The following is a 21809-nucleotide window of genomic DNA, read 5'->3' on the forward strand; positions in this document are numbered from 1 at the left end:
CTGCCATCTCCTCTTCCCCCACACCTTGTTGCCTGCATGAGTCACAGGACTATTTTCTCACTGAAGGAGTATAATTTGCCGTGCAGGTGCAGTTAATGTTTTGGGGCCTGCTAAGCCAAATCTGAGTAATCTCTTATTAGCATATTTAAGAAATCTGAAGATTTAAAAAAAAACAAGCAAGGTACAAAATTCTACATTTCTATGACTGTTCTGTGTGTAGTACTGTAACATCACCGTATCCCAGGGGTGGACAAACTTTTTGGCCCAAAGGCCACATCAGGGAATAGAAATTGTATGGTGGGCCATGGGTGCTCACAAAATTGGGGTTGGGGTGCTGGAGGGGGTTCAGGCTCTGGGGTGGGGCTGGGATGAGGAGTCTGGGGTGTAGGAGGGTGCTCCGGGCTGGGACTGAGGGGTTCAGAGAGCAGGAGGGGTATCAGGGCTGGTGCAGGAAGGGGTGCAGGTTTTGGCTGGGGGTGCGGGCTCTGGGCTGGGATTGAGGGGTTTGGAGAGCGGGAGGGGGATCGGGGCTGGGGCGGGGGGTTGGGGCATGGGGAGAGGCTCAGGGGTGCAGCTAGGTGGCTCTGCGTGTTGCCGCATCCGCAGGCGCTGCCCCCCGCAGCTCCTATTGGAGCTCCGGAGGGGGCCATTGGAGTGTGTAGGAGCCAGAGCGGGGCCATGCCGTGGCTTCTGGGAGCCGTGTGGAGTAGCCCCGGCCTAGTGCCCAGGCTGGAGCGCCAGAGCAGGGCCGAGCCACATGGTGCAGCCCCTGACCGTGCAGCCCCTGACCTAGCACCCTGGCTGGAGCACTGGGGCAGGGCCGAGCCGTGTGGTGTGGCCCCCGACCCCGCTCCCCAGTGGGAGCTCGCAGGCCAGCTTAAAACAGCTCGCGGGCTGGAGTTTGCCCATCCCGCTGTATCCCCTTGTTTAACTGAGGACATGTACCCTGCAGAAAAATCAGAAGTCTGAATAAGGGAACTATGCTGCATGAAGTCCCCTCGTTTTCTTTTCACCTCCACGTTTACTGAATGAGATCTAGAACATTGCTGGAAGAATGCTATGGAAACAAAAGCAACAATGAAAATGTGGCTTTCAGAGGCCACATTTTCAAGCTTTTCCCTACAATCATGAGGGCTAGAAACTTAACTTCTTTTTACAGACGAGATTCTCAAAATCACATGACTCCAGCAGCTGGGGCTTTAAATGTTATGAGACTTATAGTACTGAAGAGTTGGGAACGGCGCAGGTCTCTGCGGCGAAATAGCTATCCTTCTCTGATTTGTTCTGTGTGCTCGTTTCTAGATGGAGTCTTTTTCGACAACACATCATTAAGTAGGAACTTGCACTTCCTTCATTGTGTTGAGGTAGTGTCTGTTTTTAAATGTCTGTGACATAGCCCAGGGTGTAGTCTGGACTGTTGAATTGCTGTGTCCCTTTAATTCTCCAGCCCAGGGTGTCTTTTACACTGCTCTGCTAGTGAAAAGCCACCTGCATGTAAAGTCATTTCCAGCCAAGTTACATGAATGCTCTTCCAGCTACTCATGAACTACATATAGGGTGATGCCTGCAAATTCTTGGTCCCAGCCTTGCACCCAAGAAATGTACATCTTGCACTGTCCAGCACACTACTGAACAATGCAAGCTCATTAATAGCCTGTCATTTCATCAAAAGAAATGGTTATGCACCAGCCTTTGTTAACGTGAGTAGAGATTCCCCAAACACTTCAACCAAAACGCACTGGTTTAGATAAAACAAGTTTATTAACTAAAGGAAGATAGATTCTAAGTGATAAGACATAAAGGTCAGAATTGGTTAGAAAAGAAATAAAAGATAAACACGCAAGCTGTTTCCTAAGCTTTACCAAGGTGAATTTTTCTAAAAGCAAAATAGTTTGTCTCACTCAAATGCTTTTAGCAGTCTGTATGGCTGGAAAAACCTCTAGGCCGGACCATTCCCCCCAGGTCCAAAAGCTGCCTTTGTCTTCTAAGCCATCTTGCTGCCATGAGTAGAGGTGCGGGAAGAGAGGTGGTCAAGGGGCCTTTTTTCCCCCTTCTATATCCTGACCTGTTTTTCCTGGAAAAGTCCTTGCTGGGTCATGGGGTCAGGCAGTTCCGTGCCATCCGCGAGCTGCCTCCTGTTCTTCAGGTGAATTGTACATTTCTAGTTTACAATTTCCCTGCTGGTAAATCTCCCATTAAACAGGTAATGGCCTTTTAGCACCTAGCTGGCAAGCCAGTGTGCTTTTGTCTTTGAGAAAATGGTCTGAGGGCGTTATCCAAAACTACAGTATATTTCAGTAACAATCATAAGTAAAATCTCATAGCTCCACATATAGTGTTGATACACACATTTTAACAGGACAGTGACGTTCAGTAGATGATGCATTTTCAAATGATATCTCACAAGGCAGACATGGTACACAATATATCAGAACCATATAAAAGGGGTGAACATGGAATGCAGGGTGTGGCATAGAGTTTGGGGTGTCCCAATGTCTTGAATGCGTGTGTGACCCAGAGGCACGTTGGTGGTTCACTGCTTTGTGTCAGCAACTCTTGCCAGGCCTGACAAACTGATTACACCCAACACATGGCTGTTATGATACCAAATGAAATCCGGTGACACGTTAGTCAGTAATACTGTGGAATGTATGTATTAACACTACATGAGGAATTATGGATACTCACTGACTTTGAAGTCTAACAAAACAAAAGGAGAAACAGGTTTTCTTTCAAATGAGGGAAGATTATTTTCTCCCTGTCTATAAAGTAAACTGAGCACAGTGATGTCAAAGACAATGGGCAGTTCAGACTGGAGGGACAAATTAATACGAGGATGTAAAATCAGCAGGTGTTCATCCTGAGTCTGGTGACAAAGACAATACACTTTGGGGAATGTAAGGAGAAGCAAAAAGACATGGTGGTGATCCGTTCCTGAGGGGACAAAGAGGCCACCGTTCTCTGTATCTTTGAAGGGTGGATCCCTTACCATGTTGGGGTGGGGCAACGTTAAAAGGTTGCTTTAGGTAAGAAATGCCTTTAGTCAAGGATGGTAGCTGAAGTTAAATTTTAGTCACACAGGGTGTACTCCTGTTTTATTTGCAACTATTTCTGTCTCTATTATTCTTGTTTAGTATTGCTTAAATTTCAGCTCTTGGGTAATAAACTTCTCTTTGTTAGAACCTAAGTATATCTCAGTGCTGTTATATTAATCCAAGTGTGAATCCCTTGTTCAACCAAGTGAGCTGGTGTGTGCACTGTTTCTGTGAGGGCCCAGTGATGGGTTGGGTGTTGCAAGGAGACGCTTGTGGAGAGCTCAGGCACTGAAGTGCGCCAAGGGAAGGCAAAGATAGGCCTGGTGGAGTCCCAAGGAATCGGTGGTGCTGGCCAGCAAACTGGAATGGCAGGGATCTGTTACCAGGGTTAAGAAGTAGCCGATCCCTTTCACACTGAGACATAATAGGGGGACTTGCACTTCTGGTCACTCAGAGCTTGGAATCCTATTTAAAAATGAAAAGTCTGTTTTAAATAAGGTGGTTATAAAACCAGGTTGCTGCATCAGACTAGAAGAGAAGAGGGAAAAGGCCAGACACCTTGTCACAACATATAACCAAGGAATTTAGGAAAGGCTCAATGGAAGGACAAGCTGAATTTTTTTTTTCCTGCACGTCTATAGGAAAAAACAAACCAGGGCCCATTGTCTCATAAGAACAACCATACTGGGTCAAACCAAAGGTCCATCTAGCCCAGTATCCTGTCTTCCGACAGTGGCCAATGCCAGGTGCTTCAGAGGGGATGAACAGAACAGGGAATCATCAAATGATCCAGCCTCTGTCGCCCATTCCCAGCTTCTGGCAAACAGAGGCTAGGGACACTTCAGAGCATGGTTTTGCGTCCCTGCCTATCCTGACTAATAGCCATGGATGGACCTAGCCTCCATGAACTTATCCGGTTTTTTTTTTTTTTTTGAACTCTCTTATAGTTTTGGCCTTCACAATATCCTCTGGCAAAGAGTTCCATAGGCTGACTGTGCGCTGTGTGAAGAAATACTTCCTTTTGTTTGTTTTAAACCTGCTGCCTGTTAATTTCATTTGGTGACCCCTAGTTCTTGTGTTATGAGAGAGTAAATAGCACTTTCTCCACACCAGTCTTGATTTTATAGATCTCTAGCATGTCCTTCCTTAATCGTCCCTTTTCCAAAAAGAAAAGTCCCAGTCTTAGTAATCTCTCCTCATATCTGTCCCTTACTCCTAATCATTTTTGTTGCCCTTTTCTGAACCTTTTCCAATTCTAATACATCTTTTTTGAGGTGGGGCGACCAGATCTGCACACAGTGTTCAAGATGTGGGTGTACCATGGATTTATATAGAGGCAATATGATATTTTCTGACTTATTATCTATCCCTTTCTTAATGATTCCCAACATTCTGTTCTCTGTTTTGACTGACGCCGCACATTGAGCGGATGTTTTCAGAGAACTATCCACAATGACTCCAAGATCTTTCTTGAGTGGTAACCGTTAATTCAGACCTCCTCATTTGATATGTATAGCTGGGATTATGTTTTCCAATGTGCATTACTTTGAATTTCATCTGCCATTTTGTTGGCCCGTCACCTTACATTGCTCTACTTGCTCTTAATAATCTCCTAGTGAGCTCTTGTTTCCTCTCTTCCTTGGCAAAGAGCTCACTTGGAATAGCAGTGAACAGAAAGTAGCAGTGGTAAGAAAGGGACAGTCCAGTGGTGAAAGTACATTTTCTGTCCTTTGTAACTCCCACCACCCCACTTCCTGTGGTTGGGTGAGCCCGCTCTGTGGCCTGCAGGGGTGGCCCTAGCTGTTTTGCCAGCCAGGGTGGAAAACGTTTTCGTTCTCACACCCCCCAGACACACAAACAATGGCTAGCCAATCAGGAGCGGAGGAGGAAAAGGGCTGAGCAGCACAGCAGTTCAGTGCCCCCTTCTGGAGGGCACCTAGGACGACCATGCTGCTTGTCTGCCCTAGAACCAGCCCTGATGGCCTGTCCTTCAGTAATGCTGGAGGAGTTCAGTGTTGCTTCTCAGCTTGGTGGGTTATGCAGTAGTTATAGGTGGATGCCAGGACTGAGAAGGTTGGAGACTGCTCTTTTAGTCCTGCAGTACTGTGCCCACACTAGGGGGTGTATTGGTATAACTGTTATGGTAAGAAATGATACTCTTAACCACCGACAGTCATAAGACAAAAGAATCATCTGACTGGACACCACAAAGTGGATGAAACCACGCTCTTGATCATTACATAGAATGCTTCAGAAAAAAAAAGACTGAAATCCTTAACAAACTTCATATCTACCACAGTCTCTCCACTGTCAAGAGGACAGCCATGCAGTCCCTGAAATCCAACCACCAGATAGTGATCAAACCAGCAGACAAAGGGGGCGCCATTGTAATCCTCAACCATGATGGCGACGTTAACAAGACCAACTGACAACTCTCTGACACCACTTACTATAAAGAACTCAAAGAAGATCCCACGCCACAATTTACCCAGGAATTTAAGGCTATCATCAAATCCTTCCCCCCCCCAAAAATCCAAGAGAAACTCTATAAACTCATCCCCCATGAATGCACCCCAGGAACCTTCTACATGCTTCCTAAGATATACAAACAAAGGAATCCAGGCAGACCCATCATATCTGGCCATGTCACTCTTACTGAAGGAATATTGGGATTCATAGAAACCATCCTCAAACCCCTCACCACACAAAGGGCCAGCGTCCTCCAGGACACAACTGACTTGCTGCACAAACTCTGCAACATTAACAGCCTGCCTCAGAACACCATCCTTGCCACTGTGGATGTCACCTCCCTATACACCAACATCCCTCACAATGACAGCATAGCTGTCTGCCATAAATATTTACGAGACAATCAACAAACCTCAGATCTCCACCGCAAACACGTTGCCAAGCTCATCCATTTCTTCTTCACCCATCACCGTTTTACATTCAATGGTGAACACTTTGTCCAAACCACGGGAAGAGCCATGGGTACTGGGATGGCTTCCCAAAATGCCAGCTTCTTCATGGGTCACCTTGAAGAAGAATTTCTGGACAAATGCATCACAAAACCAATGATAACCTGAGATACATCAACGATATTTTCATCCTCTGGACAGACGACCTAAATGCCCTGATGGATGTCCTCCTCAGCTTCAACATCCACCATTAAGCTCCCTCTGGAACACTCCCACACGATCACCAACTTCCTGGACCCCACGATAGCTGCAACAATGGAACTCTACAGAAAACTGTATACAAGAAACCCTTGGATCACCACAACTTCATAGATCCCATAACCACCCCAAACACACCAACCAATCTGCTATCTACAGCCAGGCACTCAGCTGCCACAGAATATACTCTGAGGAGAAAGTCTGGGATACACATCTTAAAAAACTACAGCGACAACTCCTAACCAAAACAGTCATGCCTGTACCAAAACTATGTGTAAACCAGGGGCTAGCTCTACAAAAGTTAGGTGTCTAACGATGCAGAGAGGTGCCTAGTGGGGTCTTCAAAAGCATCTAATTGGGTTCAGTGCCTAACTCTCATTGGCTCAGAAGTCAGGTGCCTAACCTGCTCAGTTCTTCTGCAAACGTCACTAGGCACCTCTGCAGTTTTGTCTTTGTGATCTGGCGCCAGGCCTTAGGAAGGAGCTGCTTGCTGTACTTCCTCTGGAAGGCATGGTGGGATGATTGTGGGTAACGATAGCATTATGCGTTTTTTCAGTGTGACTAAGATGTGGCTTGGTTTTGTCTATGGGTGATCGTGAAACTCCCTATGGAAATGCTGTGCTCAAACCTTGAAGTGCTGAAAATCTAGCAGGGAAGCCTGCTCTTAAGAGACTTGCAGCCCTGTTTCCAGACTGAAGGAGCTTGGCTAACCAAACGAGACCACACCACTGGTGGCTACTTGTGTCTATCCTTAAACGTGCTTAGAAGAGACTGGGACACTCTGTACCCTAAAGCAAGACCCTGGCACCTCCAAATTCACCATAGGGTTATAATTAGAATATGTTTTGTACAAAATATGCTTTGTAAGAGATCATTCTAAAAGTCTTGATCTGTTGAACATTAATATCCTGTTGGATTGTATATGCTATAATTATATCTGAAGTTGTGAATATTGACTATGTACCAGTATTTAAAATATGTTTGCTCTTGAGGTGACACCCAGAAGGTAGTTTACATCCAGTCTAGACAACACATTACGAATGGACTAATCAGGCTGATTGCCCATTAAGTAACACAGTAGGCCTTAGAGGAAGCTTATTTCCACCCGGTGGATAATGGCTGCTATGACTTATCGAAGCATGCAAGGGCATGTGACCAGATCATGTGACACTGGACTCCATCTTGTGCCTGTAGTTTTCCACAAACTGCTGTGGGCTTTGTTTGGGACAATGAAGTTCCCGCCACATGGGAGAAGCTATAAAAGGAGGAAGTGACATAATCTCCCCCCAGAACTTAACACCTGGAACAAAGACTGGACTGGGGAGGTGGTTCCAGGCAGGAAAGGAGGAATCCCAGCCTGTATATGGAAGATTGGTGAACTGTTTGTACTACCAGAGTGAGACACTGCTTGATTAAAATCTTGTCTAGTGTATAGAATTTAGATTGCGATTTTGTTTTATTTCTTAGGTAATCTGCTTTGATCTGTACATTATTACTTATAATCACTTAACATCTATCTGTAGTTAATAAATCTGTTTTATATTTTACCTAAAAACAGTGTAGTGAAGTGCATGAAAAAAATCTTAGCTCAGTTAATAAAAACCTGTGCATATCCTCTCCACATTGAGGGAGTGGCAGACTGGATAATAAACTTACACTGGCCAAGTTTTTGACTAGGACAGGACGGTGCAGCTCTGGGGTTCCTCGGCTGGGGAGCTGGGGGGAACTGGGGGGAACTGGCTGGAGCCTCTCTCTTGTTGGTCCATGAGTGGCTGGTGAAAGCTGGGTCTGTCCCTGCCTGTGAATGCTTGTGTGAGTGCAGGACCTTGAGGGCTTTGCAGCTTGTCACATTCTCACAGTGTGAGAGGGAGTGCAGGCTGGTGAGACAGAGGGCTCAGCAGTACCCCAATTCCAGGTTGCACCCCAGGAATGCCTGTCACAGAGACCCATACATATTTGTAGTAAAAACCAATGAGCTGGAAACCAGTAGTTTGGCTGTGTCCTCTGAGGCATGGTGCACACTTACATACCATGAACCAATGGGCTACTAGGCCTGAACTTTGCAATTATTTTATTCCTCTCCATATTAAAGTGCGTGTTTAATTTTGTCTTTGGCTCAGGACTGGGCTTTTTTGTCCTCTGACGTCTTTGCTGGGATGAAGATTGATCCCAAAACTCTGGTGAAGAAGTTGGATTTGGACTCCCGAAGCGTTGTCTCAGCCCAGACAGGTAAGGGGTGCTCTGTAGGGAGTGATAACTGCTAGAGTGAGCACCTCTCTTTTGTGAGAGAGGGGGGTGCTTGTACCTGCTGCGGGTTTGGCTGGATTTCAGTCGCCTGGTTGTGATCTCAGGTCTGAGGTTCTGCACCCACTGGGATCTTGTATCATGCACATAGCTAGGCGTATAGGTATGTTCATGTTGAATTAGGTGACCACCAGAAGCAAACACGAAGAAGTCAGTTCTGTTATTCCTTTGCACCTCTGAGCCCTGGTGAAATCTGTTGGTGGCCTGAAGGAAGAGCAGGTGTGCAATTACAGAATATAAACGTGTTCTGAGCTGAGCAGTTGGCTACTGTTTGAATCCGCACTATTTTAGGTTGTAGAAAGACTCCTACGAGTAACCTCACTTACCCTAGTTGTGTTTGGATGTGTGCGTTCAGCATCTGGCCTTGCAGTGCCTGTGAACAATTAATACAAGGAGAATGAAACCACCTGCTAAATTCTGACCCAGGTATGACCTTGGGTCCCAGGAGAGGGTTTTAAAACTGGGTTCCAAGTGAGGGTTGGAGGTGGCAGTTAAGCGTTTGCCTTGCTATTCATTGAGCCTTCCCTGCCCTTTTTCTGGGTCCGTCATAAAACAAACCGTGAGAAGAAAGCCTGTGGCAGGGAGGGAGGGAGAAGAGTGAGGACTGGGAGGGAGCACTATGGACCCTCATCTGTTCTGTCTCCACAGGACAGAGAGACGTTTCCCTAAACTGCCAAGTGGCAGGTCAAGCTGATTCCACTCCCGTCCCTAAGCAGAAAGCGAGTGCAATGCTAATCTCTGTCCTGGGGCGGGAGACTATGGCTCAATGCACTGATTCCCAGAAGCATTTTCTTGTCCAAGTTTCTTTTCTTCCTGCAAATGAACAGTGGTAACAAATAGCATACAGTGTCCTTGCTTTCCTTCACCATTACAGCCAGCCTGAGTCCTCTTGCATCAAACGGGCTATAAACAAAACCTGCCAATAGTCTAGGCAGGATAATGCTTGGTGGTGAATTGGAGCAGCCAGAGTGCACGGATTGATTGGGTTGGTACTGTGGAGTGAGGGAGCAGCAAGGTTGGATAGGGACACGTTAGCCCACGAAGGCAGCTCTCTGTACAGGTGCTTTGTTCCATGACTGACGTGTGTACACACACGCACACGTACACACACGCACACGTACACACACACACCCACACAAATAAATATGTGTCAGGGGGCTGGGGGGGGGGGGGTACATAACCTACCCTTTCATTTGAGTAAACCATAGTTTGTCACAGGCTGGCAGTCTGCAGTCTTAGTCTCGCCTTGCAGACCACAGCTGTACGCTGGTTTATAAATAGACCTGTGCTGCTGGTCTCCGTGGCGTGCTGATGATGCAGATGTGCAGTGCCTGGCAATATTTAACCCTCTCCTGAGATTCTAAAGGCTGTTTTCTTCCAGACAGCGACTTGCTGACCCCCCACCTTCTGTTCAGTCTCTTCCTTTTGATTGATGCTTTTGGGGCTACAGGCTGTGGCTGACTGGAGACCAGTGGGGCAGAAAGGAGGTGCTTTTTCTTCCCTCCCCAGGCTGCTGTGCCCCTTCCTCTTGTGTTGCTCTGGAACCCACGGGGGTTGGCTTGCTTTGGAAATCAGTTCACATTGTTTGTGTGAATTCAGTGAACTGTGGCTGGGTCTCACCTACAGCAGCTGACCGCCCCAGAGGTAGAAGAGAAGGGCCAGCAGTCCTAGAGGTATGTGCTTCGTCCTCAGGGATCTCTGGGCTCAGGGGAGAGCGTCCCCCGTGGGGAGTTCAGCCTGACTTCTCCTGTGGTCTTGGCTCTGTGGATGGGCTGAACAGGAATTGTCCGACACACGCGGTTATTTTAAGGCTCAGTAGAAAAGCCCCAACGTGTTTCTCTCCCACCCGCTTTCCCAGCCCTGAGAAGGTCGGGTTCACAGACTCTGCCGGTGAACATGGGAGCCAGGCAAAGCCCCACTGGCTGCTTGGGGTGCTTCCGGGGCTGGAAGAGGCCTTGCCACCGGCAAGGGTCAGAAATGGCCCCACTGCTGGGAAGAGGTGGATTTGGGCTCCAGTCGCTGTGGCTCCGGTGCACTCTGTGGCCAGGCTCCGTCTAGGCTGCCAAAACCCACCACGGCAGTGTCTCCGAGCTGGGCCTATAGGCTCGCTGCGGTGCTAGCCATAGCAGTGTGGGCGATCATGCTCGGGGGCCGGGGGTTACGGAACCTGTGCTCCGGCCAAGGGGGAACAGCCACGCTGCTATGTCTAGCGCTGCAGCGCGAGCCCCAGGCTGCAGACCCGGGCTCCGGGACTGGCTGCTGCTCGTGTGGGTTCTTAGATGGCAGTGTAGACACAGGCCCAGTGGCCAGGGAGTGGGGAGGCCCCATCTCTGCAGCTCCTGGCTAGTCGGGAGTATGGAACTGCTCTTATTGCGTCCGAACTGGTCAGAGGCAGGGAGCCCAACAGCTGCTGCCCTGGGGGGCTGAGTGGGAGGGACAAAGGACTCTGGGGTTCCCCTTCCTATTTCTCGGTGTAGAATGAGACTGGCTGCCGCAGTCTCTGCTTCCCACCAGTAGTCTAGCTGACCCATCTCCCAGGTGTCCTGGGTCTCCTCTTCTTCTCCCTCCTCTCCCGGTGTCCTGAGTCCCGCCGTCTGGCTCCCCACATTCCCTTGATCTGCCCCCACTTTGATTCCCCCCTCCATCTGGACTCCCCCCATTCCCAGCAGCCAGTCTCCACTGCTGGGGTGGGGCCCAGCGACCAGACCAGACTCTCTCCTTTCCGTGTCTGCACCAGGAAGTTTTTGACCCCCACTGCTCCTGAGTGCAGCCGGTGGTGGGGCAGGAACAGGTTGTCGGCTCCCTGGGCAGGGACTGTCTTTGTACAACACCTGGCCCAGTGGGGCCTTTGGAGATGCCTGGGGTTCCTGGGCATTAGGATCATAATCTTCCCCAGACGTTCTCCCCCGGGTGGCCAGCTGCAGAGGTGCTCTGCCCGTGGCTTTGGGTTGGGGGCGCTCTTGTTTAGCACCTGCTCAGTATCAATGGCTTCTTCCCTTTCACCCCTTCCCAGGGGACGGCAGCGGGGCTGGCTTGTGTTAGGTGGGGAGCAGGGGGAAGAGCGGCATTGCTGACTCGAAATTGGCAGGGGGATGTCGCCCCTCCATCGCTAGGCCCATGCGCCCCACCTTCCTGCTCTGTTTCCTGGCTGCTGTCCCATGGCTTCATGCCAGTAGCAACAGCAGTGTAGGAGAACATGAAGACTTGCCCCCCCCTTCCTCCCCCCCCCCCCCCGCTCTTCTCTCTGGAAGGGATAGCAAGGTGCTAGCACGGCCCTGACCCCCCGCTATTGCAAGGGGGAGGTGTGTGTGTTTCTAGCGCGCACGCACACACACACACACACACACACACACACACACACACACTGGAAGCAGCACCACTTCCCCCCCCCACCCCACCCCCCAAAACCCAAGGGACTTAATTTTCACCACTGCCTTGCCCTCATTGACCATGTGGCCAGCGATGACGGTCCTGCCAGCTGTGATTGTTCTGCCCGCCGAGGGGGGGAGGAGGGTGGCAGCCATAGCGATTCTCGCGTTGTGTCTGGGGAGCCTCGCCCAGGTCTCTCTCAATGCACAGCCGCAGCACCGGCGCTGGGAGGTGTCTGCGGCAGGAACACAGGCGCATTGGGGGCTGAAAGGAGGCTCCACGGGAGCACGCTAGGCCTTGGTCTGTACTACAGAGTTAGGGCGAGGTAAGGCACCTAACTCCAGCCTTGCCCTACTACACCCACCTAATAACTCCGCCTCCACGAGAGCCCGAGGGCTAATGGCGGTGTCGTTAGGGCGATGCAGTGTCTGTGTGGACACTGGGGGTTACTTACATGGGCTGTGGGCTGTCATTCCTATCACCCCAGGGCAGATGGGGGGGGCTCCCGGCTGCCCCCGGGGCTCCTCGCTCAGAGCCTGGCTGCACAGGGGAACCTGGTAGCCAACCGGACTCTGGGTGTGGAGCTCCCCACTGGGAACCTAGGTGACTGCCATGCCCCAAGCAGGGAGCTGGATACTCAGTGCAGCCGGCTATGTTGCTGGTGGGGAGCTGCACACGGAGCTGAGAGCCTGGGATCTCCACACTGCCCCTTTTCAGTCAGTGGACATGTTCCTGTTGATTACTGGCATGCTGCCTTTTTTCATTATTATTTATTCATTGATTTTTGCTGGCCCCCTTGGATGTAACGTCCCTCCGCAGTGCGTCCCTCTTACCCTGAGCACTGGCGGGTTTGCCTCAAGCCAGTGAGCAGTGTGCTGTGTGGCACTGGCCAAGGCCTTGCAGCGTTAAGCAAGGGATGGATGTGAATGTGTCCAGTCGGCAATAGGAATAGCTTCACCAGAACTCTTCAAGATCCCTGCAAAGAGCCGAGAAGAAAATGAAAATTAGTGTGTAAAGACAAAGAAACGTGCATCGTTTTGGTGCGTGTTAAAAAGGAAAGTGTGTGTTTTCATGTGTGGAGCTCTGCTGGTCGTCCATGCCTCACCCGGCCGTGTGCCCATTCGTTCCAGAGCTCCCTGCTTTTGATGTGCTCTAGACCCTGGAGCCGGTTTGCCGTCACTGGTGCGTCTGGACTGTCACACGCTGGTAGAGAACAGCAGCCAGCGTGGGAGCTTCTACTAGCTAGTTAAGCTTTTGAGTCACTCACCCTTGGAATGAGGACTTTCTGCTGGTCCAGTTGAGTTTAGACACTGCCGTTGTGTAAGTCAGATGCCTTACTGTAGTCTAATCCAGGCCAAGCCATGTTCTGCTACTGCGAGGGAGTAACTCAGCCGGTCGAGCCCCTGCAGCGTGGGAATTCGCTATTTCCGACAGAGGGTGAGGAGTTTTGCTCTGGCGTTCTTTATTGTTCGCATTTGCTTCTTGAAACTGAGATGTCAAGTGTTGATCTGACAGCCCCTCACCCTGTAACCCCTTTTGCCAAGTGTAGATGATGAAGCAGCTGTGGAATGCTATGAACATCTGGACGACCCTGAGAAACTCCCCTCTCCCTCTGCCTTCACCTCCGACTCGCTGGGCATGGGAGTGGCCACAAGAAATGCTGCTGGGAAGGAGCAGAAAGTCCGACTGGTTAGGTTGAGAATCACATGTGAAGTGTTTAGGTTTGATTTCCTGACTGATAGCCTTAGAGCAGGGCTGGGCAAAGTTTTTGGCCTGAGGGCCACATCTGGGTATGGAAATTGTATGGTGGGCCACGAATGCTCATGAAATTGGGAGTTGGAAGGCAGGAGGGCTCCGGCTGGGTGTGCGGGCTCTGGGGTGGGGCTGAGGATGAGGGGTTGGGAGAGCAGAAGGGTGCTCTGGACTGGGACTGAGGGGTTTGGAGGGCGGGAGGGTGGGTAGGGGGTGGGGCATGGGAGAGGATCGGGGGGGCAGGCTCCGAGGGCGCTTACCTCAAGCAGCTCTCAGAAACAGCGGCATGTCCCCCCTCTGGCTCCTATGCGGAGGCGAGGCCAGGTGGCTCTGCGCACTGCCCTGTCCACAGGCACCGCCCCTGCAGCTCCCATTCGCTGCGGTTCCTGGCCAATGGGCGCTGTGGGGGCGGCGCTTGGGGTGGGGGCAGTGTGTGGCGCCCCCTGGCTGCCCCTACACAGAAGAGCCGTAGGGGGGATGAGCCGCTGCTTCTGGGAGCTGTGCAGAGTGGGGCAAGCCCCAGACCCTGCTTCCTGGCGGGAGCTTGAGGGCCAGATTAAAATGTCTGGAGGGCCGGATGTGGCTCCTGGGCCGTGGTTTGCCCACCTCTGCCTTAGAGGAACAGCTCCTCTTCCCTTCTCTTGCGGTGACCGACGGGCTAACCCTACAGGCAGCTTTGTGCTCATTCTGCTGTGTCTGACACTGAGGGCAGCACTGTTCCCTCAAGGGCCTTTGGCTCTCTCATGCTGCTCAGCCAGGCTGATCCCGTCTCTTTGCCGTCGGCTGCATTTGTGCCTCTTGTATTGTTCCCCCTTTCTGCGGTCACCTGGCACGTTGTCTGAAATGCCCAGCACCGCCCCCCTGACCAGGCGTCTTAGGGTGACGCATTCTGACAGAGACCATAGGCCTCTTGCATTCCTTGAACACGGTGAACGAAATTCGGTAATTGGGGTGGGGAAACTGCCACTGAATAATGTTAAGTGCTGGGCTGTAGCGGCCCCCCTCGTTCCGACATGGAGAAGGCTGCCTGCCCTCCAAGGGGGAGTACAGAAGAGATTTGACCACTTCTTTACAGCCAGCTGTGTGCTGAGGGGGAGACTGTCAAAGGCCCAAGAGCGGGTAGGTGCCCCGCTGCCCAGCACGTTTCATTGTCACGCTCCCGTTCGCTGCGAGGGGCTTTCCAGACGTGGGAGCTGGGAGCAGTCCTCCTTGTTTATCTCCAAGTCACAGGCTAAATTCTCCTGGGCCGTCATTCTAGGCAGGCATCTCTGAACTCGTGGTACTGCTTGCATCTCAAGAACCCGGCTCTACCACCATGGGGAAATGGTGTTTTCTCATTACTGCCCGAGTCACCTCTGCCACCCCCGGCAGATTGCCTTCAGAGTCCCAGGAAGGATGTTTGTTGGGCCACTGGGAAGGAAGCTGACCTCTAGCAATGATTCTGCATCACAAACAAAGGCCCCTTTAGCTTTCCCATCCCGTGCCTTCGGGTTGCCATCCGGGCAGCTCTCTGAACTGTGCTCAGCTGTTTCTACCCTACCCTACCAGTCTGGCTTTTAGGTTCCTGGTCTACATAAAGGCCAGATGGTCGTGATGTTTAATGTCTTCATTTAGTTGAAGTGACTCTCCTGCATATGGCTCAAAGTAGAAGATATCTGCCCAACTGGCAATTGGCGCTCCAGAGAGAGTCGGCTGTTTCTCCAGCCCAAATCCACAGAGACGGACTTTCCCTGGAGAGTCCGAGTCGATGGCGTGGTTTGCACCTGGGAAGTGCACAGACCGCCGTGGCCTCTGCCTTGCCGTCCCTGCTCTGTCGCATCTCAGCTCCTGTAGGTACTGCTGTAATGCAGACAATGGGCCCCACTGTGCTAGGTGATGTATCCAGACAAAGCACAAACAACCCCTGCCCCAATGAGCATGCAGTGAGAAACACCCCCAGCAGGGGGATGACTGCTGGCAGGGCTGGGGCAGCACGCCAGGGGACCAGGGCCATGCTCTTCCCTAGGCGAGTAAGCGCACAATTGGCGGGTAGCAGCTTGTATCCTACGAGAGGTATAAAAAGGGCTAGGTGGGTGGCTGCTCCTCCCTGCCCGGGGGCGTCTAGTATTGATGTGGGGGAGCAGACGGTCTGTGGGCGTGAGTTGGCCTTTGCCTAAGGAAGGGTGGAGGGCGGTGAGGCTGCAGTGCTGCCTTAAGCCACTGGGGGGAGTTGAGGTTCAAGCCAAGGCCCAGCACTAGGGAGGCTGGCAGCTCAGCTGGGAAAACGCTTGTCCTCTGCACTCAGCTGAACTCCTCAGCACTGCTCATCTCGCTGTTCGCCAGGCGGGGCCAACAACAGGCTCTGGGTCGGGCAAGGCATTTCTCGACTCTGCAGCTCCCTAGACGTGGATCCCAGCTCCCAATTTCATTTCTTCCCCGGAGGGGGGACGTGACTTTCTCAGGCTCCAGGAAGCCTTTCTCCACAGCCACGCTTGTGTGTGTAACAGAACCGAGTACCCCTTAGGCACAAGAGAGAGGCTCTGTCATCCCTCGCTTCCTGCCTGCTGCCGTCCCAGAGCTCCCCACATGAGCTGTGTTCCCTTTTCAGAAGGGAGTAAGTCAGCGTCCTTTGTTCAGCCACTCGGGTAACCCCTTAAGGGATCCAACGGGAGATGGGCAAGTCTGTTATGGGTCTGAATCTGCTGCATGGCCAGCTGGGGGAGCCGCTTTGAACCCGGGTTGACTCTTCTCTGTGGTCCTGGGGCCACGATGGCGCAGCTGTGGCTGAGCTGCTCCATGGGAGTTACACCTGCCTTGCTCTGGTCCTGTCACTCCGGCACCCGTGTGGGGACGGTGAGAATGCTCCACACCCAGGTGTCCAGCTGCCCCCTTGCTCTTCATGCGCCGCCCTCACCCTGAAAACCTTCCCACATGATTCCCATCGAAACTCGTCGCTTCTCGGCCTCAGGCAGGGTCATCCCGCCAGCCCCTGTGGGTCAAGGGATCCTTTCTCCAGGAGACTTACAGAAACTCTTGTATCTCTTTGATCCATCTATAGGGAGAATCCCAGTGAAGAAACTGCATTTCCTGAGCATTTGTCCCAGGGATAGTTGCATTGCTACCTGCAGCCAGATCGCTTGTTCTAGCAGGACTGTCACGCCCATTCTACCAGGGCAATGACGGCCTCTAAACCCTTCTGCGTGGGGTTTCCCGAGCTGCTGTGTGAAACTCTGCTCGCGCTGTCTCTCCTCACGGCTCTCCAGAGCCAGCAGCTGCATCTAGCTGTGTGGGGCTGTTAGTCGTCTCCTCGTCGCGCTCTCCAGCTCTCCTTCTGGGGCTTGTCTGTTTCTAGGCCTAGAGGATGGAGCATTTACCGGAAGGAGGCAGCTAAGTTATTTACCAGTCACTGGAGTTCTTCAAAGTGCCCATGACTTCCCTCCTGCCCCCATTGCGTGGCATTGCCTGGCTTTGAATTCATTCTCCGTCCGGGAGGCTGGCTGGGAAGGGAGCAGTCTGGGGGCAGGATTCTGCATTCGCCCTGCTCACGCTGGGAGTTAGGCCCTGCTAGGGTTACCATATGTCCGGATTTTCCCGGACATGTCCGACTTTTTGGGTCTCAAATCCTCGTCCGGGAGGAAATCCCAAAAAGCTGGACATGTCCAGGAAAATAGGGAGGAAGGGACCGGCGGTGCGGGGCCGGGGGCCGGAGCCGGCGGTGCTCGGCTGGGGGCAGCGGTGTGCTCGGCCAGGGGCCGGGCCCGGAGCTGGCGGTGTTCGGCCCGGGGGTCAGTCTGGGGCCAGCGGTGCGGAGCTGGGGACGGGGTGTTCGGCCGGGGGCTGGGCTGGGGCCGGCCCGGGGTGCTCGGCCAGGGGTGCTGAGCCGGGGCCGGGCCGGGGGTGCTCAGCCGGGGGCGGCGGTGTTCGGCCGGGGGTCGGGCTGGGGGCCGGCGGTGCGGAGCTGGGGGCCGGCGGTGCGGAGCCGGGGGCCGGGGTGCTTGGCTGGGGCTGGAGCTGACGGTGCGGGGCCCGGGACTGGCTGTATTCGGCTGGGGGCCGGGCTGGGGCCGGCCAGAGGTGCTCGGCCGGGGGCTGGGCCGGGGCCGGCAGTGCTTGGCTGGGGCTGGAGCTGGCGGTGCGGGGCCCGGGACTGGCTGTATTCGGCTGGGGGCCGGGCTGGGGCCGGCCAGAGGTGCTCGGCCGGGGGCTGGGCCGGGGGCCGGCGGTGCTCAGGGCCGGGGGCCGGCGGTGCTGGGCCCGAGCCAAGCCGGGCAGGAGACGCCGGGGCCAGAGCCCCGCCTCCTCGCGCCCCCTCCCCGCCCGCCCGTCCGTCCCAGCTTGCCTGCTGCTTCAGGCTTCCCGCAAATCAAATGTTCGCGGGAAGCAGGGGAGGGGGCGGAGTTGGTGCGGGGCTGGGGCCCGTGGAGTGTCCTCTTTTTGGACACTTAAAATATGGTAACCCTAGGCACTGCTCAGTGAGCCAAGGGCATCCCACTGGCCCAGCGCGATTCAGGGCACATGCTAGCCACCGCACCGCCTCTGGGCTTAGAGAGTCTAGCCCCGCATGGCCCAGGGCACAACTTCAAAGGTGGCTGTGTGGAGGCCATGCTGTATGAGGACCCACCTGGCCTCTGGCGGGCTTTGGCCCTGCCTAGGTGTTAGCCCTGGGGTGACACTAGCGCTGTTGTAATACTGGGTTACTGTGAGCTGGATGGGTGAGGGGCAGAAGGTGCGGGGAGTGAGATCAGCCTCTGACAGAAGAAGCCGCGTGGACTCATTGGCATGGGTTTCAGGGTGAGGGCAGTGCTGGAGAGCGTGCTCTGTCCATGTGCCTGTGTGGCCAGCAGTCTGTCTCCCAGCCTATTCCCACTGCCTGGGCTTCTCTCTCGCACGCCCTTCCTGAGAGGCCCGGGGGGGCGTTTCCTGCCCATGCAGTCGTTGAGTCTGCTCCTGCCAGATCCCTGACTGTTCTTCCTGTGTCCCAGCCTCTCCGCTCTCCCAGTGTCCTTTCGGATCTGCTGCTTCCTGCAGTTGCTTCCTTCCTCCTTGGGCTCTGCGGCTGCTCTCCTGGTTTTCTTCTCCCTCAAATGGTTCCCTGGGCAGCTCCGGCAGCACCCCCTGCTCGCAGCTTGTCATCCTCGCGGTCATGCCATTGCTCCGCCTTGGCTTCGCCATGCGTCCTCGTTTGCTCTCTGGCTTTGGCTGCCAACTCAGTGGGGACAATGCCCATTGAACGTTTCCAGCACCAGCCTCTCCCCAGCCTCTCCTCTCCAAGCCATGCCCCTGGTCTGGCTGCCTTTCACGTTACAACTGCAGCTCCCTGCTTTCTGGCCTTCTCGCTGCTAATCCTGTGCCCTTTGCAGAATGCCTAGCCTGCCCTGGCCTGTCTCAAAGCCGTCGCTAGCTAGCCATTGCCCTGTGCATCAAGCTCCAGGCCCCACCGGCATGGCACTGCCCATCTCTGCCATGCTCACTCCTCTCTCTGCCTCTCAGCCCACAGCCTAACCACGGCATTCAAACCTGCCCCTTCTCCCTAAAGCCTCCCTGGGATGATCCCCTGCAGGCACAGACCTTGTGGGGCAAAGAACATTCCCACAACCTTCAGTCCTGGGCCTTCCTCCAGCTGCCCAGCGTGTGTCTGTGAGGCGGGAACACGTCTTCCTCTGGGGCCGGGGCACTGCTCGGCAACGCAGGGCAGAAGGCAGGGTTTCCTCACCTCGGCTTCAGAAGCTTTACAGTCTGGTTTTGATCCTATTTCTGTTTTAGTGAACACGCCCTTCCTCCATGTCAGCAATCCCGGTTTTAAACAATTGCTGCTTTTTTTTTAATTCAAGGGTGGGATAGTTTTAAAGCCTGTTTTGCTCACAGTGTCCTTGGCACAGAGCATTGTGAGATCATCAGGAGTTTGCTACTGTCAGGTTTCTTCAGTGTTTATATTCGGTTAACAGCTGTCACGCCTGCTTGCTGTGTGATGTCCTACTGCACTGCTCTCAGAAATGGAAAGGGAGGGAAAACTGTTCTGTGCTCTGTGAGATCTTCAACAGAAAGACTAAGGCCTTGTCTGCACTGGGAATTGAATGACAAAACTTTTGTCTTTCAGAGGTGTTTAAAAAACACCCCCTTCCCCCGAAAGACACAAGTTTTGCCGATGACAAACACCGGTGTGAACAGCACTTTGTCGGCAGGAGGGGAAGCTGCGAGTTGGCAGCCAGTTACAGTTCCTTGGTCTCAGCTGGGGCCTGCTCTCCCTTGGCCTCTGAGGACTGCCACCGGCGGGGGGGTACTGAGCGTGCGGTGTGCCCAAGGCCTGCCCCAGCACACGCAGGCTGCCAGGAGGGAGGCGTGCGAGCTGGGGTACACCCACAAAGCGCCCCGCACAGGGCAATCCTTGCCAGAGGTCTGGGGGTGATTTCTGCTCCCATGGCATTGCCTGAGCAGCACAAAGGGAGCAGAACCGGCCCCGAGTGTCAGTTATGGCCCCATAAGCTGCGTAAAACAATACGTTCCACCCCCCGCAGCTAAGGGTGGACCCCTCGCAGTTACAGCAGCCCTGCGCTCCGGCTGAGGCAGTCTCATTCCCAACAGTGCAATGCATTGGTTCCTGCTCCCCCAGCTTGGCAGGGGCTGTGTGTGTGTGTGTGTGTGTGTGTGTGTGACAACCACACTGTTACATGGGCTTCAAGCAGAGCCTGTCTGTGGAGTAGAACAGCCATCCTGAAATGGTGGTCCATGACGTACTCCTGGAGAGCAGGCAGGGCCCCAGAGGACTGGCCCCTCCTCTCTTCTGGCTGCTTCTGCGTTGCATAAAAACCTGGATTCCTTCCGAAGCAGCTGGAACAAGAGGAGTTGGCATCATCTGCGTCCAGCAGGAGGCACTGCGACAAAGAGATGATCCTGGAGCTGCTGCTCAGACTGGAGTCAGGCGCCTCGTGGGAGATAGAGCCCCCGTGGGACAGGACGGGAGGGAGCCCTGGCAGCGTGTGCAGGGAAAGGAGAAGGGCGGGTTGGCAGGGACGGCACTGTGATTGTGTTCCATAGCGACGTCACACCTGCTACCCTCCTCTTCCATTGTCCTGCACAGGGGTGTTCTAGCCAGCCTGGTCCCAGGATATGAGAGAGTCCCTCCCACACCCTGTCTATCTTTTATTGGACCAACTTCTGGTGGTGAGAGACGAGCTTTCGGGCCACACAGAGCTCTTCATGTCTCTCTCGCCAAGAGAAGTTGATCCAGTAACAGATATTACCAGTGACTGGAGTGTGGGTGAAAGGGGAGGGGGCACATAAGGGCAGGCCGCATGTTTGAACACCCCTGAACTAAAGGCTCTAGAACAGGAATATGCATGGAGAGGGGAAAGGCTTGCTGGGCTGAAGGGAGTGAGATGCTCTCCCCACAAGATAATGAAATGCAGCCCCGAGGGGATGCTGTGACTCTACGCGGCCGTGTCCTCTTAGAAAACCTGACTTTGGCAGGTTTCAGAGTAGCAGCCGTGTTAGTCTGTATCCGCAAAAAGAACAGGAGTACTTGTGGCACCTTAGAGACTAACACATTTATTAGAGCATAAGCTTTCATGGACTACAGCCCACTTCTTCGGATTTAGGAGAGATTGTTGTGTTCCCCCTTTCAATCCCTTGCAGAAAGGTGTAAGTGTCCTTTTTCACTGCCCTCACGTCCTGCTTCCTATGACACCCCCTTGGCTTTTGCTTAATTGACATGGGATTAAAATGCCAAACCTACTGCAGGAAGCAACACCTCCTGGATCTCGTCCTGACCTGACCCTTGGGCTGGGGCATGAGCTGACGCGTTGGAAACAATTTACTTCTAAAGCAAGGCGCCTGCCTCAGTAGCTGCCTGGAGAGTTCAGTGCCGGGCGTAATGACTTGATTGGGCACAAGCTAGTGTTCGTTCCCCACTGGCCTAATCTCCTTTTCCCCACTGTCTGAAGAGGGGCCCTGTGGCCAAGTGTCTCACGTCCGCTTCTCAGAGTCTGCCTCAAAACGCAAGCCACCTTCGCACCAGTCTGGGTCACCTCACAGTTCTGATGAGCTGCCCTGGTGGTGGTCTGCTCTCTTTCAGCCCTCCTCTCCCCTGCTGTGGAGACGACACTGTGTGTACAAACCCCATTTAGGACTCGTTCATTCACAGCTCCCCTTCCCTGTCAGTGCGAGAGAGAGGGTGAACCCCTGGCAGAGAGGAGAT

The 21809-nt window shown here is 53.3% G+C and overlaps 1 protein-coding gene across 2 annotated transcripts in view; it reads left to right on the top strand.

The window, feature by feature from the left end:
• Positions 1 to 21809, top strand: part of SLX9 (SLX9 ribosome biogenesis factor) — a 110535-nt gene that overhangs the window by 6745 nt on the left and 81981 nt on the right. For both annotated transcript variants that reach the window (XM_065561190.1, XM_065561191.1), the window contains exon 2: positions 8332 to 8440. In XM_065561190.1, the coding sequence (XP_065417262.1) occupies positions 8332 to 8440 (109 nt within the window). The remainder of the gene's footprint in view (positions 1 to 8331; positions 8441 to 21809) is intronic.

This window comes from Chrysemys picta, chromosome 11, assembly GCF_011386835.1.
Source record: "Chrysemys picta bellii isolate R12L10 chromosome 11, ASM1138683v2, whole genome shotgun sequence".
In the NCBI taxonomy this organism is placed as follows: Eukaryota; Metazoa; Chordata; order Testudines; family Emydidae; genus Chrysemys; species Chrysemys picta.